Genomic DNA, 17500 nt, shown 5'->3' with positions numbered 1-17500 from the left:
CTTCTGTCACGTTAACCGCGATTGGTCCCAAAACCGTCAACAAATAGTCCTGCAATCTCTTACATTTACTTAAGCTGTTTACGTCGGACGAGCTACCCCATATAATGATACCATCCCCACCGTTATTCACTATCTCTTGGAAAGTTTTTTTCACGTCGGTCTATGGAAATACAGAAATCAAATATTAAAAAGTATAAAATCTTGAATAATTAAGAAGGACGGAGTACTTGTTTTCATTTGGTTTTGGGTAGCATAATATTCTAAATTTCGAAATAACACCAACCTCGGTAAGATAAGTGTTCGTTTCGTCCTGATACACGTACCACCAATAAGAGAGCACTTTCGGTGAATGTTTCAAATTATTCGAGATCCTAACAGCTTCCTTCACTCTTCCTTGTACTAAACCAATTCTTTGATCCGGGGTTAACTCTTGTCTAACGTAGACGGATGGTAGAAGTACATTTTGATTATTGAACAGCCACGACATCCTACATGAAAAAGGTATGGTCTTTTAAACAAACGATTAGATAACAGATATGGAGCAAACTCATTGACCTACTCCATTTTCTAGTACGAAATAATTGACATCGACCTCGTTAAACATACGCGTGTATTCGACCGTTTGCTTTTTATAAGAATTCCGCGTTAATCGTTTGCTCGAGTACTCATAAATTATAGTAAACACGCACGAACTTTCAATAAAATTTATCGCCTAGTATATACGATGAAAGAAAGAAGAAAAAAGTGAACTATTTAAATTTCATCAAATTATAATCGTTGATGAATCGAACCGAATGAATAAACTTATTCCAATAATAATTCTGATAATATTTCTGATCTCGTACTTGTCGTTCTCGTGCATCGCTGTAACGTCACATTCCGGGACGAGATTATTAGGCGACATATTAAAGCAATAGGGATATCCGTAATAACCCCAATCAGCCTGCTTCCTAGTTTTTTTGGCCAATTTTAAAGTTTCTTCCATAAAAAATCTGGCATATTTTTCGAACCTCTTAGATGCCTCCAATTCGATCATCTTTTTATTCCAGGTTGGATGTTCATTGCGAACTAAATCTATCGAAAAATTCTTATGTATTTTCATATTGCCCCAATTTTGTCGAAAGATTGGCCTCCATCTTTCAAAATCGATCACACCGATACCACTGAAGTTTCTATTTGGATACGTTTTATCCAAATTTTCGATAAATTTTTGAAGATGTATCGTGATGTTACCTTCTTGAGGTACTCCTCCGTTTCTTTTCTTATATTTGCCTAAACAATATGTAAGATTATCATATTCATGATTCATTTTATCGATGCAACGATACCTCTAGAAGGATTCAAAGAAATCTTCGATATAGATATCGTTGCAAAAATTTACCTACGATAGAGATTTATTTACGATAAAATATATATACGATAGAGATAAATCGTAAAGCAACATTTTACCATCTTTGAGTGACAACAAAGCCGGGAATTCTCCAGGATCATAAAAAATTGCAATTTTATCTCCCTGGAAATCGTCCTTAGAATTACGTTTTATATTAAAATTTGTCACCTCGTCGAAGTACAAGTCGTATTGGTGACACATAAAAGTAGGAACGTTCCAATAAATGTTGAAGACTCTTTTCGGTCTCTCGGTTTTTTCGCAATTCGACCTGGAAAAGTTAGGTGGGAGATGTCATCTCCCGGTAATATTATATACTGACTCGAGCGACAATGACACATATTAGATAAGATACACCGATGTGTTTGAACTTGAACTCATCTCTCTCTCTCTCTCTCTCTCTCTCTTTCTTTCTATATATACATATATATATATGTGTGTATGTACATGTATATGTATATGTGTATGTATATGTATATGTATATGTGTACAAAATTCGAAAATTTGAATAGAATATCAGGATAACACCCGTTTAATTCGATAAAACATTTAATTCGAAACAAGTTTAACTATACTTTTTAATTTCGAACAAGCTATATAAGAGAGACTAAAATAAACTCATTAGCGTATTGATCGATTACACTGAAGTAAAACTAGGTCAGTCATAAAATGATCTATTGTGATAATATAATTCCCATAGATAGGATGAATGAAAAAGAACAAAAATTTGCAACTGCCACACTCTTTGTGTTCTTTTTCTTTTTCCTTCCACTTTTCCTCTCCTTTTTTCTTTTTCTTTAATTAGACCATACCCGCAAGAGTCGCCGTTCACTAAGGGATGAAGAAAAAAAAGAAAAAGGGTCACTAGGAGCATGATTTAGCAAGGACAATCGTGCTGATACTGATAATTGTCCGTTCACTAACGAGACTCTCATATGTGTTATCAATTCTAAAGGAACTTTATCTCTCTCTCTCTCTTTTCTCTTTTTTTTTTCCTCTATTTAATTCCACGTCGAGTGAGTCACACTATGATCGATCGATCCTTGCGATGCTCCCGTACTGCGTTCTCGTGTATAGAAAAACGTTAACGACGATAGTACACCAGAAGTGCGACTGAATTCCGCTCGATTTCACACCACTATTTATTCCGCATCGTGTCTGTGTGTTTTGTGTTCCCCACCTACGTGCTTCTACCAGTGACTCGAAGCGTTATCTCTTGCTCCAGGGTATTGTTTGACGTTTTTTCGTGTTTCCGCATATTTCTTTTTTTCCTCTTATATTCTCCCTTCTCTCCTCTCTTCTTTTCCATTTCTATTATCGATGGCATGTCGACTTCGCTAAGGGTGACCTTCGCGACGCTTCGAAAGAAGAAGAGGGTTGTTGTTCGAGCATGAACGAGAGCAAACACCTTTACCTTTCTCTCTCTCTCTCTCTCTCTCACACACACACTCTCTCTCTTTTACTCTTTTATTTTCACATTTTTCAAGCCGCATCCAAATCGATAGTTAAGGATCCATATTTTTCTACTCCCAAAAGGATTATAGATTTCGCAAGTATACGACCCTCGAGTCAATGATACTCATCATTATCTTATCGAGCAGTCGCAAGTGTGCCAATGTCTGTAAATCGAAATAAAATTCTACGTACAATCGAGAACACGAAGTAAGATAATTTTATGAATCCGACACGATTTAGGAGGATTATTGTCGAACGAAGGATACTCGCTTATCTCAAATACTTTACATTTATATTTAGGTAAACTTTTACGTTACGCATGTATATAACGTGACAAGTTGAAATAAAGCTTTTGTATGCGGTAACTTGTGGCCGCAATTAATGCTTCAAATTATAATAACGAGTCTATTGAATAAAATGATGTCTCGGCATAAAATTGTAATAATTTTTTTTATACGTCAACAAAATGTCAAAACTAACGATATAAAGATTAACTCGATATACATACGTAAGACAGGACACAATTATAAAATGTTTTACATTATAGAAGTAGTAAAAATATTTTTTCTTCGTTTATTACATGTAGTACAGTGTTCAAGGAAGTCATAAACTATGTAGTTCGTATTCTTTATGTCGGTTATAGCGACATTTTCTTTGTTCTTTTTTCCTTTTTTTTATATCCCCAACGTCGTATAATTTTTAACGACGGTCACTTCAAAATACACGACGGTAGATAATGGACGTTACGAACTTTATACTATAATTAAATTTATAATCCGTACCTTGTTAGACTCTATATTTCAATAAGTAAAAAACATTCTCGTATCGTCTGTTGTACGTTTTATCTCTTTATAATAGCGCTTTTGACATACTCCTAATTGAATTAAACTTCGACGACTATTCTTATGATAGGATAATACTCGATATTTCTACGATCTGATCAATCGGTTTCTTAGATTTTATAAAGATATTATTTGCTTGCGGCGAGACATTTTTCTATTTTCTTTTCTTTTTCCCTTTTTCTTTCTTTTATTTTTGTCGACGGCACGGGCAATAAACACTTATCGACGGATGTGGATTATTATCGGTGTAGACTAACATTTGTTGTGCCTACGAACTTGTCAGAGGGTGTGCCTGCTAGCATCCTATCTAAATAGAATGCAAATGTTAAGCCAGCTAATTGTGACAGAAACATAGTTTCGTTCCTTTTATCTTGAGAAGAAGGCCTTGCATGTCGACCGTCGGAGTTCTTCGAGACGGGCGTTTTTATCTAGAGCGGCAGTTACAAAGAAAAATTTCTCTCTGCGAGAGCGTGTCTGTGAGTTATACAGTTTTTTTCTTTCCGTGTATGTGTGTGTGTGTGTTTATATCTGCCTATTGAGCAATTATAGAAGACGAGTTAATTTTTATAAAAGGAAAAAATAAAATGTCAACTTGTCGCAATAATGGCGCATTGAATTAATGAAACATAAATCGTATTCTTCCCTTTATTACGATAATAACGAACCTTGATTCCAAATGAAATTGAAAAAGAAGAAAAGAAAGAAGGGAGAATAAATTAAATTAAGCAATCGCACTCAAATAAATGTCGGAGTTCAGTCGACGTTTTCAAAGTTGTCGTCTTTTGTTCATTCTTTCATCTTCTCACCGCTATCTTATCGTTGGTGGATAATTCACGGTGGTCGTGCGATCGATCAAGCGTAGTCCCGGAAAAAGGACGTGTAATTTGAAAGAATACATATATTTCATGTGTTAACGTCCAAACTTTTACATTTGTGATCGAGTGTCGTAAGAAAGATGAAAGATAAAGAAAGAAAAAATAAATAATTAAAGAAAGAAAATAAGGAGAAGGTGAAAAGAGGGATATTTCGCCGATGAAACTTATTTTATTGTAAGTCTTTTCTTTCTTTCTTTTTTTTTCTTTTTTCGTTCTTATCTTGACATTGATATTCTTATCATGACATTCATTATCATCTATCTTGCCAAGAAGGTGCAAAGGAAATATAGTTCTCTCGAAGAAGTTAGATCGCACCCTAGTTGTTTACGTTCTCATCCTTTGCGTGGCTCGGTTAAGTTACTAACGTTACGATACTTATCTACATTGCTCGAATCACGCACATATACGTATATACACTCGCGTTGGTGCATGCAATATTTTCTCTACACCGTACCGATCTTGACCCTGTCCCTGTCTCGTCCTGTCGAGTATCAAGGACGTAGGAAAGAATGATATCCGAAAGTACTGAGAGATCGACTCACAGTCCCGAAAGATTTTTCACACGTAATTATTCAACCCTCCCTCTTCTTCCGCTGTTATTTAACGTTCGTTTGCTCGCCTTTTTTTTTTATCCTTTGTAATCGCGGAAATATTAGAGGCTCCGCACTCCTCCTCTTTTTTCTTTTTCTTTTTTTTTTCTTTTTCGTCGTTTATATTCTTACGTGCGTATCTCATATTGCCATGTTTCTTTCTCGTCACTCACACTCTTGCATTCTTTTCTTTCATTCATGCAAGCTTACAATCGTTTTATATTTCAGTCAACATGTTGATTTAAAAATCTACTGGAATATTCAAGCATCGTACTTGGACAACACCAGTTGTATAAGTAATATTGGAGATTACCATCGCCAATACGAAATTTCGAAATTTCCAATTCATTAAATTTAATACGTTGAATACTTCGAAACCCAACTGTGTAAAATAATTTTTCTTGCGAACAATTTTTACGATTGTAAAACTCGTTGTCAGATTAAATATTCTTAAATACTATAGCGAACTATATATATATATATTTTTTTTTTTTGCATCATCGACTTCTACATAGTTTTCTGATAGCAGAAATGATCTTGAGTAGTTACTCCAAAATTGATAAGACTTTCGCATTGTTTCTTCATCAATTTTTGCGGACTTTTATTGCATATTAGAAACACTTCGACAGCCATTTGTATCATAACTTTATGCAGATATTACAAACAACCTAAAAATTTTTTCTTCACCGTATCATTTCAACTTTTACTCGTACAATATACCGGCTATTTCGTTCTCTTACGATTCCAAACCTAAGAGAAATAATTTAACGTTTCGATAACAGACAAGATATTTAATAATACGTAGACAAAAATGATATCCGTAGTTTTAGCAAATAATTTATAATATTTTAATTGCAGTTAAAAATTACGTACATGTTTATTAGTTACTTCAATAACCATCATTTTTACTTTTTCTTATTTTCTTTCCTTTGCTATCAGAGTTCTCGTGGTATTCTCGTTACAAAACAGAGAAAGATGAAGATTGTCGGTAAAATTAAGGAGGGATAAAGAAAGAGAGAGATAAAAAGGTGGATCATCCGTGAGAAAAAGAGATCTTTACTTACTTGATGTAGTCGTATGTACTTTAAAAAAAAAATCATTTGAGACCTTACAGCTCGAACCAGTAAAACTTGTCGTCTGTTGGTGCTAAAGTACGTTTGCTGTAAGCTTCGTTCGATTTGCTACCTGGACACGAGTAGAACAAAGAGAAAGAAGGAAAAGAGGAAGAAGAGGAGTAAAGGAAGAAGAAAAAGGTAACAAAACTGGAGAATAGGAAATGTCACAAAGATCCAAACTCCTTAATGGTTAAATAATTCTAAAGACTTTACACTCAAACATAGTATTTCTTATTTTCGTCTTTCTTCTTCCTCTTTCTAGAATTCTTTTTAATTTGAATTGATTTTTTCGGATTTATTGGAACGAAGAATATTACTGTACTTGAAACTTTACTTTAAAGGATTGTCTTTTTAACGCGAAAAAAATGCATTTACTTGTTTTGGTTGCAAAGAAATTGGATTCTTTGGTATATGTTCATTTCTACTAATTAGATCATTGATTATTTTCTTTCTTTGGTTGTTAACGTTGCGAACTTGTAAATTATAATTTTTTGTTTGTTTGTTTGTTTATTTGTGAAAAGACTTTTCAATATGATAGTATCGTTGCAGTATCAATAGTACTTCAAAAGAACATTATTGAACAAATCGATCACTATCACAGATTACACCAAGAGATTAAAAGTTTAACGGTGTGTTTTCTTTGACAGCTTTTGTCACTTTAAACGCAATTGGTCCTAAAATCTTCATCAGATACTCTTTCAATTTTTCACATCTTTTTTTATCGGTTAACTCGTACGAAATACCCCATATAATGATACCATCAGCACCATTAGTAAGAATTTCTTTGAAAGTATTTTTCACATCGGCCTATGAGAATATAGAAATGAAATATCAGAAAGTATAAAATCCTTAATAATTAAAAACAGAGGACTCGTTTTAGTTTGGCTTTGGACAGCATAATGCTCTAAATTTTCAAATAAAATAATACTAACCTCGGTAAGAAAAACATTCTCTTTATCCTGATACGTGTACCACCAATAAGGTAACACTTTAGGTAAATGTTTTAAATTTTTCGAGATCCTTATAGCTTCTTTCAATCGTTCTTGCACTAGGTGAATTTTTTCATCTGGTTTCAGAACATTGTTTAAGTAAATCGATGGTAGAAGTATATTTTGATTATTGAACAGCCACGACATCCTGCATAAGAAAAGTATGATCTTTTTAACGAACGATTAGATAACGTAGGATAGGAATTATTGAAAATTATTGACATACTCTATCTTTCAATATGAAATAATTGACATCGACCTTGTTAATCATACACGTGTATTCGACCGTTTGCTTTTTATAAGAAAACGTTTGCTCGAGTACTGATAAATCATAGAAAACACGCGCAGACTATTCAGACAAATTTATCATGTTATACGTAATGAAAAAAAAAAAAAAAAAAAGAAAAAAAAAAAGAAAAGAAAAAGAAAACAGAAAAAAGAAAAAAATTAATAATATAGACTTGATAAAATCATAATCATTAATGGATCGAACAAAACGGATAAACTTATTCCAATCTAATATTTCTAATCTCTTACTTGTCGTTCTCGCTCATCGATAGAGCGTCACAATCGAAGCTCGGTTTATCAGTTGACCCGCTAAGACAGTAGGGATACCCGTGATAACCCCATTCAGTTTTCTTCCTAATTTCCTTCGCCAATTTCAAAGTTTGTTTCATAAAAATTTTAGCAGATGTTTCGAACCTATTCGACGCTTCCTTTTCGATCATCGATTTATCCCATTTTGGATGTTCTTTACGAACAAGATCTATGGAAATATCCTTATTTATTTTCAAATTATCCACGTTGCGTCGGAAGATCGGTCTCCAGTTATGAAAATGAATTACACCGATACCACCGGCGATCTTTTTTGGATATATTTCATCTAATTCTTTGGTAAATTGTTCAAGATGAATCGTGATGTTACCTTTTTGAGGAACTCCTTCGTTTCTTATCTCATATGTGCCTAAACAATTAATAAGATTTTCAAAAATCGATCGAAGAGAGTAATTTAAAGATATCTTTAATACGAATATCGTCCTTTAAATTCATCTAAGATAGAGATAAAACAGAGAGTAAAGGATTACCATTTTTAAGTAGCACCATAGATGGAAAATTTCCAGGATTATAAAAAAGTGATATCGTTTCACCGCGAAAATTGTTCATAGAATTATATTTGATATTAAATTCTTTCAACTCCTTGAAATAGATGTCGAAGTTGTGACAAAAATGAGTAGGAATGTTCCAATAAATGTTAAAGCTTTTTTTCGGCCAAATCGTTCTGAAAAATTTAAGTGGGAGATATCATCGGTGATATATACTGATTCAAGGGACAATGACACATATTAGATAAGATACACCGATGTGTTTGAACTTGAACTCATCCTTTCACTTTCTCTTTCTTTCTTCATCTATATATATATAATATATAAATCTATATATATATATAATATACATACGATATATATAAATTTTATATATTCTATATATTAAATATATATATATATATATATATATATATATAATTCCGTAGGTATATAAAATTCCAAAGCTAAAATAAAACAGATAACCCGTTTTATATCTAATTCAAAAGAGAATTTAATTATACTTTTTACCTTCGAACAGTCTATGGAAAAGGGATTAAAATAAAGTTATTAGCATATTGATTGATCACGCTGGAGGAAAACCAGGTCATCCATAAAATGATCTATTATGATAATATAACTTCCATAGATAAGTTCAATGAAAAAGAAAAAAAAAAAAAAAAAAAAGAGAGAAAAAAAAAAGAAAATTTGCGAGTACTATTCTTTACGTTCTTTTCTCTTTCTTCTATTCTTTCATTAGACAATAGTTACCTATTTGAATTGACGTTCGTTAAGGGATAAAGTAAGTAAAGAAAAAGGGTCACTAGCAGCATGATTTAGTAAAAACAATTCTACTAATCCTGATAATTATTCCTTCGTTAAACGAGTCTCTCATGTGTTATCAATTCTAAAAGATACTCTATATCTCCTTTTTCTTTTTCTATTTAATTCCACGTCGTTTGTGTTATATTACGATCCATTGATTTTCCTTTTTTCTTTCCTTGCGATTCTCCCGTAATACGTTCTAATTTATAGAAAAACGTTAACGACGATAATACACCAAAATTGCAACTGAATTCTGCTCGATTTCAGACCACTATTTATTCCGCTTTCGTTTCTTGTGTTCTTGTATTCCTCACCTATATACTTCTATCAATGTCACGAAGTGTTATCTCTTGCTTCGGGATATTGTTACTTTTTTTCGTGTTTCCGCATTCGTTTTTTTTTTTTTTTTTATCTTGTTATTCTCCTTTCTCTTCTCTCTCCCTTTCCCTTTCCATTATCGATAATACTTCGACGTCTAGTTAAGGGTGACCCTCGTTATACTTTAAAAGAACGGAAGGGTTATTCATATTCTCAACGAGAGAAAACACATTTCTCTCTTTCTCTATCTCTATCTCGTATTCTCTCACTTTTTATAAACCGCATCCAAATTTATCGTTTAAAGTCGATCTTTTTTTATTCCCAAAGGAATAAGAGTTCGCAAAAATATGACCCTCGTATCAATGATACTTGCGTTCTATTATCGAGCAATTGCAATTTTACCAATGTCTGCGAATCTACATGGTATTGTAAATATAACTGAGAACACGAAATAAGATAACTTTATGTATCACGCACGATTTAAAGGGGATTATTACCGAACGAAGGATACTCGCTTATCGTGAATACTTTACAGTGTGTTTAAGTGAATTCTGTTACATGTATATACATATACATACATACATACATACATACATACATATATATATATATATATAACGTGACAAGATGAAATAAAAATTAAATGTGTCAACTAATGGTCGTAGTTAAAGTTTCAAATTATAATGTTTCTATTAAAAATAAAAAAATATCCCAGTAAGAAATTTTCTTACATAACAGCAATATTTTCTTAGATAAATAAAACGTCAAGACATGAATATTAATATTGACTTGATACCCGCAGAACACGATACAATTATAAAGCATTCTATATCACGGAAGTAGTAAAAGTACTTTTCCTCCGTTTATTACACGTGTTACAATATTCGAAGAAATTATAAACTACCTACTTCGTATTCTTTATATCGGTTAAAGCGACTTCTTTCTCTCTCTCTCTCTTTCTTTTTTTTATATTTCCAACATCATATAATTTTTAACGATGGTTCTTTTTAAAACATTTGTCGTATCGTAGATAATCAACGATACGACTTTTATATCATGATTTGATTTATAATCTGCACCTTGTTAGACTCTATATTTCATTCAAATCAAAAACATTCGTATCGTTTCTTACACGTTTTATCTCTTTATAATAACGCGTCTAACACAATCCTAATCGAATAAACTTCGTTGAATATTTGATTCGATATTTATACGATCTAACCCGATCGTTTAAGAGATTTTATAGAAATACAATTTGGATGTGACGAGACAATTTTTACTTTCATTTTCTTTCGTTCTTTTTTTTTTTTTTTCTTTTTTCTTTTTTCATCGTCGACGTTACGGATAATAAATATTTATCGACGGATGTGGATTATTATCGTTTGTGACTAACGTTTGTTGTGCCTACGAACTTGTCGGAGGATGTGCCTGCTAGCATCCTATCTAAATAGAATACAAATGTTAAGTCAGTTAATTGTGACAGAAACATAGTTTCGTTTCTTTTATCTTGAGAAGAAGGCATTGCATGTCGACCGTCGGAGTTCTTCGAGACGGGTACTTTTATCTAAAGCGGCAGTTACAAAGAAAAATTTCTCTCTGCGAGAGCGTGTCCATGAGTTATATGGTTTTCTCTTTGGGTGCACGTGTGTATCTGCCTGTTGCACGATTATAAAAGATGAGTTAATTTTTATAGGGGAAAAAAAAAAAAAAGAAAAAGAAAAAGAGAAAGAAAAAGAAATAACGCATCGAGAAGTGCAATAATGTCGCGATAAATCAATGAAATATATAAATCGTACATACGGCTGATTCAACGATCTATTCTAATTGTTTACTCGTGAGATCGACTCGCAATATGTTTTCTTTCTTCTTTTTATTCTAATAAAAGTGAACCATAATTTAAAATGGAATTAAAAAAGAAAACGGAAGAAATAGATATAACTCTGAACAATCGATATTCAGATAAATCTCGAGTTCAATCGACGTGTTTCCAAACTAGTCGTTTTTCGTCCATTCTTTTGTCTTCTCGCAGCTATCTTATCGTCGACGGATAGTAGAGGGTGGCCGTGAAAGCGATCAAGCAATGTACCGGAAAAAGGACGGGTAGTTTTTACGGGTAAAAATATTTCATGTATTAATGTCCAAACATTTTACATTTGTTATCGAGTATTATAAGAAAAGAGAAAGATAAAGAAAGAAGGAAGAAAAATAAATAATTAAAAAAAGAAGGTAACGAGAAGAGAAAAGAGGGATACTTTGCCGACGAATCTCATTTTATTGTAATTCTTTTTTTTTTTTTTTGTTTTGTTTTTCATTCTTACCTTGACATATGCATTATCATCTATCTTGTCAAGAAGGTGCAAAGGAAACATAGTTCTCTCGAAGAAGTTAGATCGCATCCTAGTTGTTTATGTTCTCACCCTTTGCGTGGGTCGGTCAAGTTACTAAAGTTACGATACTTATCTACATTGCTCGAATCACGCACATATACGTATATACACTCGCGTTGGCGCATGCAACATTTTCTCTACACCGTACCGATCTTGACCCTGCCCCTGTCTCGTCCTGTCGAGTATCAAGGACGTAGGAAAGAATGATATCCGAAAGTACTGAGAGATCGACTCACAGTCCCGAAAGATTTTTCACACGTAATTATTCAACCCTCCCTCTTCTTCCGCTGTTATTTAACGTTCGTTTGCTCGCCTTTTTTTTTTTATCCTTTGTAATCGCGGAAATATTAGAGGCTCCGCACTCCTCCTCTTTTTTCTTTTTTTTTTTTTTTCTTTTTCGTCGTTTATATTCTTACGTGTGTATCTCATATTGCCATGTTTCTTTCTCGTCACTCACACTCTTGCATTCTTTTCTTTCACTCACGCAAGCTTACAATCGTTTTATATTCTAGTCAACAACACGTTGATCTAGAAGTCTACTGGAGCACCAAACCAATTTTTCCAGGCGTCATACTTGGACAACGCCAATTGTATAAATAATATTGGAGATTACCGTCGCCAATACCAAATTTCAAAGGTTCCAAGAACTCCTTATTATCCATTAAGTCCAGAGCATTAAATACGTCGAAACCCAACTGTGCAAAATAAATTTTCTTCTAAACAATTTTCACGATAATAAAATATAAACAATAAGGTATGATCTTTATACTTACGTTACGGGCCGATATAAGAGCATCGGTCATAAGCTCGAGCCAAGGGGTAACGGTGGAGACATTGTAAAAACTATATGCAGCTTTTAAGGTCTTATGTGCTTGATGATGCATTATTGAACTTGGCAATGTATAGTAGCTAACCATATCCGTGATTTTACCATCATTTTCGACTACAAAAGTATTGATCATACCATTTTGTGGAAGGAACCAATGTTGAAATTCCTCGATTGTAAAAATCGGTGCCAGATCAAATTTTTCTAAGTACTGAAACACACGGTATATGTATATATACATATATAAATTTCTTTTTCTTTTTTCTTTTGTACTTTTAAGAAATATTGAAAAGCATTGTGGAACTCACATCGCTTAAAATTTTGTGAGCTTGTGGAATATCTGTATAAACGAGTTTTCTAAATCCAGGTACCTTGGTGTTCTCTGGCAGTTTATACAGTTTTAAAGTTCTTTGCATAGTCATGTTACGCGACAGGTGAGAAAATTTAATTTCGATAAGCTTCTTTGGATTAAGTGATCGATGCCAATATCTAAGCATAATAATGAATATGAATTCATAGAAATAAAGTACATGTACGCGTTTGAAAAAAAAAAAAAACTTTTGTTTGTTAGTAATAAAATACCTGCAAGTTGCAACTGGTTTTGGTAATACAACTCCAGCAGTATACACAGCCTGAAATATTCCTTGTAGATTTACTCTCCTTGTAATTTCTCGTATCAAAACAGGAGCAACTCTTTTAGATCTTAATTTCTTATGTACGCACAAGAAATTTATTTCCACCATCTTTTTTGTACTATAATAAATCCAAGAATTAAAGAAAAAATACAATAAAAATAAGATTTAACTATTGTATACTAACTGGTTATAAATGCGTAGAGTAGCTGGAATAGCGGAAATGAAACCGACTAGACGTCCGCTTTTGCTGACTCTAACACCGCAATGCCATTCTTTACACCATCCTGGTGGTTGTAATGCCCTAAACATTCATAAATATTTCAGAAATCATCTGTTTTGTTGTCTAAAAATTTTATATGTAATGATAATTACCATTTCAAAAATATAGGTGGATAATCAAATCTAAACATCGCGTCGTCATCTTCTACATAATTTTCTGATAGCAGAGAATATAATTCTGCTAATACCAAAGGATCGTCAAGGTTTAAAGTATCCCATTGAAAACCTTCTGGCAACGAATAAGGTTCTGCCCTTATAGAAGTTTTGTCAGGTTCGATCGGTTCATTGCACACAATTTTTTCATCTATAATTTTATGATGACGTAATATTATTTTACATAATTACTTACTTTAATCTTAAACATTTCTCGCAAACCTACCCATTTTAGGTACTGGTTGCGTACTCCAAAATTGATAAGGCTTTTGCATTGCTTCTTCTTGAGTTTTGGCAGGCTTCTGTTGCATATTAAATACTTCCATAGCCATTTGTATTTCCTTTATCGAGATATTGCAAGCACTGTGAAGATTTTTTTCTTCACTGTGTCCTGCATTATTGTGATTTTCACTCGTGGAATGTACTGGCTGTTTCTTTTTCTTACGGTTCCTTTTCTTGGAACTAGACAGAAAAGATAGAATTTAACATTTTGATATTAAACGAGATATTTAATAACAAGTAAACAAATCAACATTCGTTAAATTATACATACAGTTTTTAAAAATTATATATATTTTCATTTATAGCGAATGGCATAGGAATGGAAAACATTTATGTTGTAGTTAAAAATTACGTATGTTTGTTTATTACTTTATAAATCATAACCAAAGTTGTGCGATGAAAAATAAGTTTTACGAAGGAAGGACAAAATAATATCGTAAGGAGGGATTATTTTTATTGAAATATTAATCATCAATAATTATAGGCTGCATTGGAAGGTCCGAGTATACAGACTGCAAAACTACCGGCCGTCACATCAATTTTTACTTCTAAGTGATCGAAGAAAACAAATGTTGCAATCGAAATAAAAAAATGGCACACGAATCGTATAATAAAGATTGATAACGTACCTTTTGGAATGCCCATCTTTTTCATGAATTTCATCTTTCTTAGCCTCTCGCTCCACGACCTGATTCTTATCCTCCATTTTAATATAGATTTTGTAGCTGCGCACGCGCTATCTTTACTAGCGCCGTCTACATGACTTGAATGTAAAACTTCGAATGAGGCTGATCACGTGACCACTGAGATGATTGGTTCTTATTTTCTACAAGGTAAGAGTATTTGATAGTGTGCGTAAAGATATTATCGTTAGAATTAATAACGTATAACAATACAATTAAATTCATTTATTAATTAATCTGTTAATATTATATTACAATAAAAGAAACAAAACTTTAACAATATGATTAAATTCATTTATTAATTAATCTTTTAATATTCTATTATAATAAAAGAGACAGAACTTAAAAAAAGAAAAAAATTTAATTTTTTATGCTCGATTCCGTTGAACATAATGTTTTACCTATTATGTAAAAATTTATGCATTGATACGATATATTTGAATACCATATTTATTGAGTTTACAGTTTGAAATTCCTTTTTAATACTTCGATATATTTTATACTAAGGAAAAAAAAAACAATTGTAAAATGTTAAATAATAATTTACGAAATATATTTGTAAGTATAAAAAATAATATATATAAGTAACGTTGACGCTTATTGGACGACGTAAAAAGTAGGAATTCTCATCGACCAATAAGCGATAGCCATTTTTCACTCTCCAGCCAATAAGAACACGAGTTTTGACTCCTTTAAAGTATTTTATATAGATACTTACCTGTTCTTTTCAAATTAGTGAGGATCGCGATCGGTAAGAGAAAAGACGTTAATTGTTTGTTGGAAAAGAATTATTGTTGGAAGAATGAGGTATGTAATATTAAATATTAGTAATAATTATTAAATATAACATTATATGTACACATACATATACATATATTATGTTATTGTATTATTAATATATTAATTAATTTGATATAATACTATGCATACACACATATATGTATATCATATCATACACACACACACACATATATATATATCTGCATATATTAGATAATTAATTATTATTTAATCTAAAATTAATAGATAGTGATCTATTTGATAATATATTCTTTGATTTATATAAATGTTTGATATCGAATTATATTTGAACGTATAATCATCGAAATAATATTCGCACAAATGATAATGATACGATTATATATTTGTTTATTTCTTCGAAAATCCTTCTGATCGATAGAATGAATGAGAATAATGTAGTAAGGTCAGAAGTACTTACAACTTTGTTTTCTTTTGGTTCAATGGTTGTTCTAACATCGTACAATGTACAATACAGTTGACGACGAGTCGTTACACGCGTTCCAGTTATCTTTTTAATTACGCATTATTTTTCGTATTCGTACTTTCGATCAAATTATTTCATTATATTATTATATATATTTTATATAATATATGTTATTAATATTAAATTAAGATATACATTATATGTTATAATGTTAATATATGTTATTAATATCAATAATGAAAAGAAATTATATATAAATATATATACATACGTACATATATACATACATATATACACACACACATATATATATATATATATACCGTTGTTCTATCTGTGTATCATGTTTTATCTGTATTGTATTAATAAAATCGGTAGAAGACGAAATTCAAGAACGAAGACTTCGAGGTTAGAATATTGGTGTAACGTCGTTGGATCTAAAGATGAAAAAGGAATTGGAAATGGTGGATAAAAGCATCGCAGATCTTCATTACAGGTTATTTTTCATCGTTATCGTGAAAAAGATACATCGATGTTGGGTATGTTTGAAATATTTTTTAATATTATACAACGTTCCTTACGACTTATCATTTATTCGTGCCTTCAATCGTTTAGTTTTAAGTATACCGTTTATATCATTCGATTTTCGGAATTTCGTTCGAATCTGTAAGAATTTAGAATTTATCTTATAATATTTAGTTTTAAGAATTTAGCTTTCAACGCTTTGTCTTAAGAATTCGACTTTCAACGTTTACCTTCGTGTATTTAGCATTCTCTTTTAATTTGACGTATTTCATTTCACGTATTGCGAAATTTTGTAGATTTAACATTCATCGTTAAGCTTTTCGAATTTTCTCTCAGTCGTTTAATTTTAAGGATTTATTTTCCAACATTTAGTTTTTACGGATTTACGTATTTAGCTTTGAACGTTTGGCTTGAAGCATTTCGATCGTTTCAAGCATTCTCTCAATCGTTTAGCTCTAAGAATTTAGCTTTGAACGTTTAATCTTACTAATATAACCTTTATTTCGTTCAGTTTGAAAAATTTTATTTCAATCTTATAGCTTTAAACACAATAAGTTCAAGAAATTATTTTTATCTCTTATAACATTTTATATATAAACTATATTATTCGTTTAATATAACCAATAATTTAGTCATCAACAATCATTTAACGAACACGTATGTAAACTTCTTCGAATGGATACGAATTACAACAGGAAATATTACCAACGTAAAGCAATCCGTTTTCTAGTTAGTCGGATGATTAATTTGGAAGAATGTTAAAGAGAGAGTGAGAGAGAGAGAGAAAGAGAAAGAAAAAGAGAGATAGAGATAGATAGATAGAAAGAGAGAGAGAGAGAGAAAGAGAGAGATAGAAATTCGACGATATATACGAGAATGCGTGTATTCACGTAAAACTAGTTTCAAACTAAAATTCATTTAACTAATTTATTTCATGTGGGTAACTCTACCGTCAGTATAGCACAATAGCGAGTAGTCTAGGAACGTCCGAGAAAACTTTTGAACAATAAAAAAAAATAAAATAAAA

General features: G+C 31.8%; 3 protein-coding genes and 1 long non-coding RNA gene across 9 annotated transcripts in view; all 4 read right to left on the bottom strand.

Moving 5' to 3' along the window:
* The window catches only part of LOC122633274 (hyaluronidase A), a 2686-nt gene extending 196 nt beyond the window's left edge, over window positions 1–2490 (bottom strand). Inside the window, exons 1-5 of the mRNA XM_043820992.1 lie at window positions 2200–2490; window positions 1450–1658; window positions 846–1272; window positions 284–488; window positions 1–160 (exon numbers count right to left, since the gene is read on the bottom strand). The exon at window positions 1–160 is cut by the window's left edge and continues 196 nt beyond it. Of these exons, the coding sequence (XP_043676927.1) occupies window positions 1–160; window positions 284–488; window positions 846–1272; window positions 1450–1658; window positions 2200–2261 (1063 nt within the window). The 5' untranslated portion in view covers window positions 2262–2490. The remainder of the gene's footprint in view (window positions 161–283; window positions 489–845; window positions 1273–1449; window positions 1659–2199) is intronic.
* The window catches only part of LOC122633265 (inactive hyaluronidase B), a 10395-nt gene extending 337 nt beyond the window's left edge, over window positions 1–10058 (bottom strand). The window contains exons 1-5 of one of the 3 annotated variants that reach the window (XM_043820981.1): window positions 9107–10058; window positions 8339–8532; window positions 7791–8217; window positions 7197–7401; window positions 6888–7071 (exon numbers count right to left, since the gene is read on the bottom strand). In XM_043820981.1, coding sequence (XP_043676916.1) covers window positions 6888–7071; window positions 7197–7401; window positions 7791–8217; window positions 8339–8532; window positions 9107–9168 — 1072 coding nt within the window. In that variant the 5' untranslated portion in view covers window positions 9169–10058. Of the gene's footprint in view, window positions 1–3392; window positions 7072–7196; window positions 7402–7790; window positions 8218–8338; window positions 8533–9106 lie in introns of those variants that run through there. The other 2 variants (XM_043820970.1, XM_043820960.1) reach the window with 2 other exon arrangements.
* A 79-nt stretch (window positions 10059–10137) lies between these two features.
* On the bottom strand, window positions 10138–14801 carry LOC122633259 (glycylpeptide N-tetradecanoyltransferase 1). The gene is made up of 8 exons (XM_043820947.1): window positions 14670–14801; window positions 13985–14220; window positions 13699–13909; window positions 13511–13627; window positions 13274–13444; window positions 13000–13180; window positions 12639–12902; window positions 10138–12560 (listed from the first exon to the last, which is right to left on the bottom strand). Exons 1-8 carry the CDS (start codon window positions 14744–14746, stop codon window positions 12402–12404), a joined length of 1416 nt encoding a protein of 471 aa, XP_043676882.1. The 5' UTR covers window positions 14747–14801; the 3' UTR covers window positions 10138–12401.
* Window positions 14802–16986: 2185 nt separating this feature from the next.
* The window catches only part of LOC122628655, a 32050-nt gene continuing 31536 nt past the window's right edge, over window positions 16987–17500 (bottom strand). For all 4 annotated transcript variants that reach the window (XR_006327091.1, XR_006327093.1, XR_006327090.1 and 1 more), the window contains exon 2: window positions 16987–17500. This exon is cut by the window's right edge and continues 590 nt beyond it. This is a non-coding gene — a long non-coding RNA (uncharacterized LOC122628655).

Source organism: Vespula pensylvanica, chromosome 1 (genome assembly GCF_014466175.1).
Source record: "Vespula pensylvanica isolate Volc-1 chromosome 1, ASM1446617v1, whole genome shotgun sequence".
Classification (NCBI taxonomy): domain Eukaryota; kingdom Metazoa; phylum Arthropoda; class Insecta; order Hymenoptera; family Vespidae; genus Vespula; species Vespula pensylvanica.
This window is presented reverse-complemented; position numbering and strand designations above follow the sequence as displayed.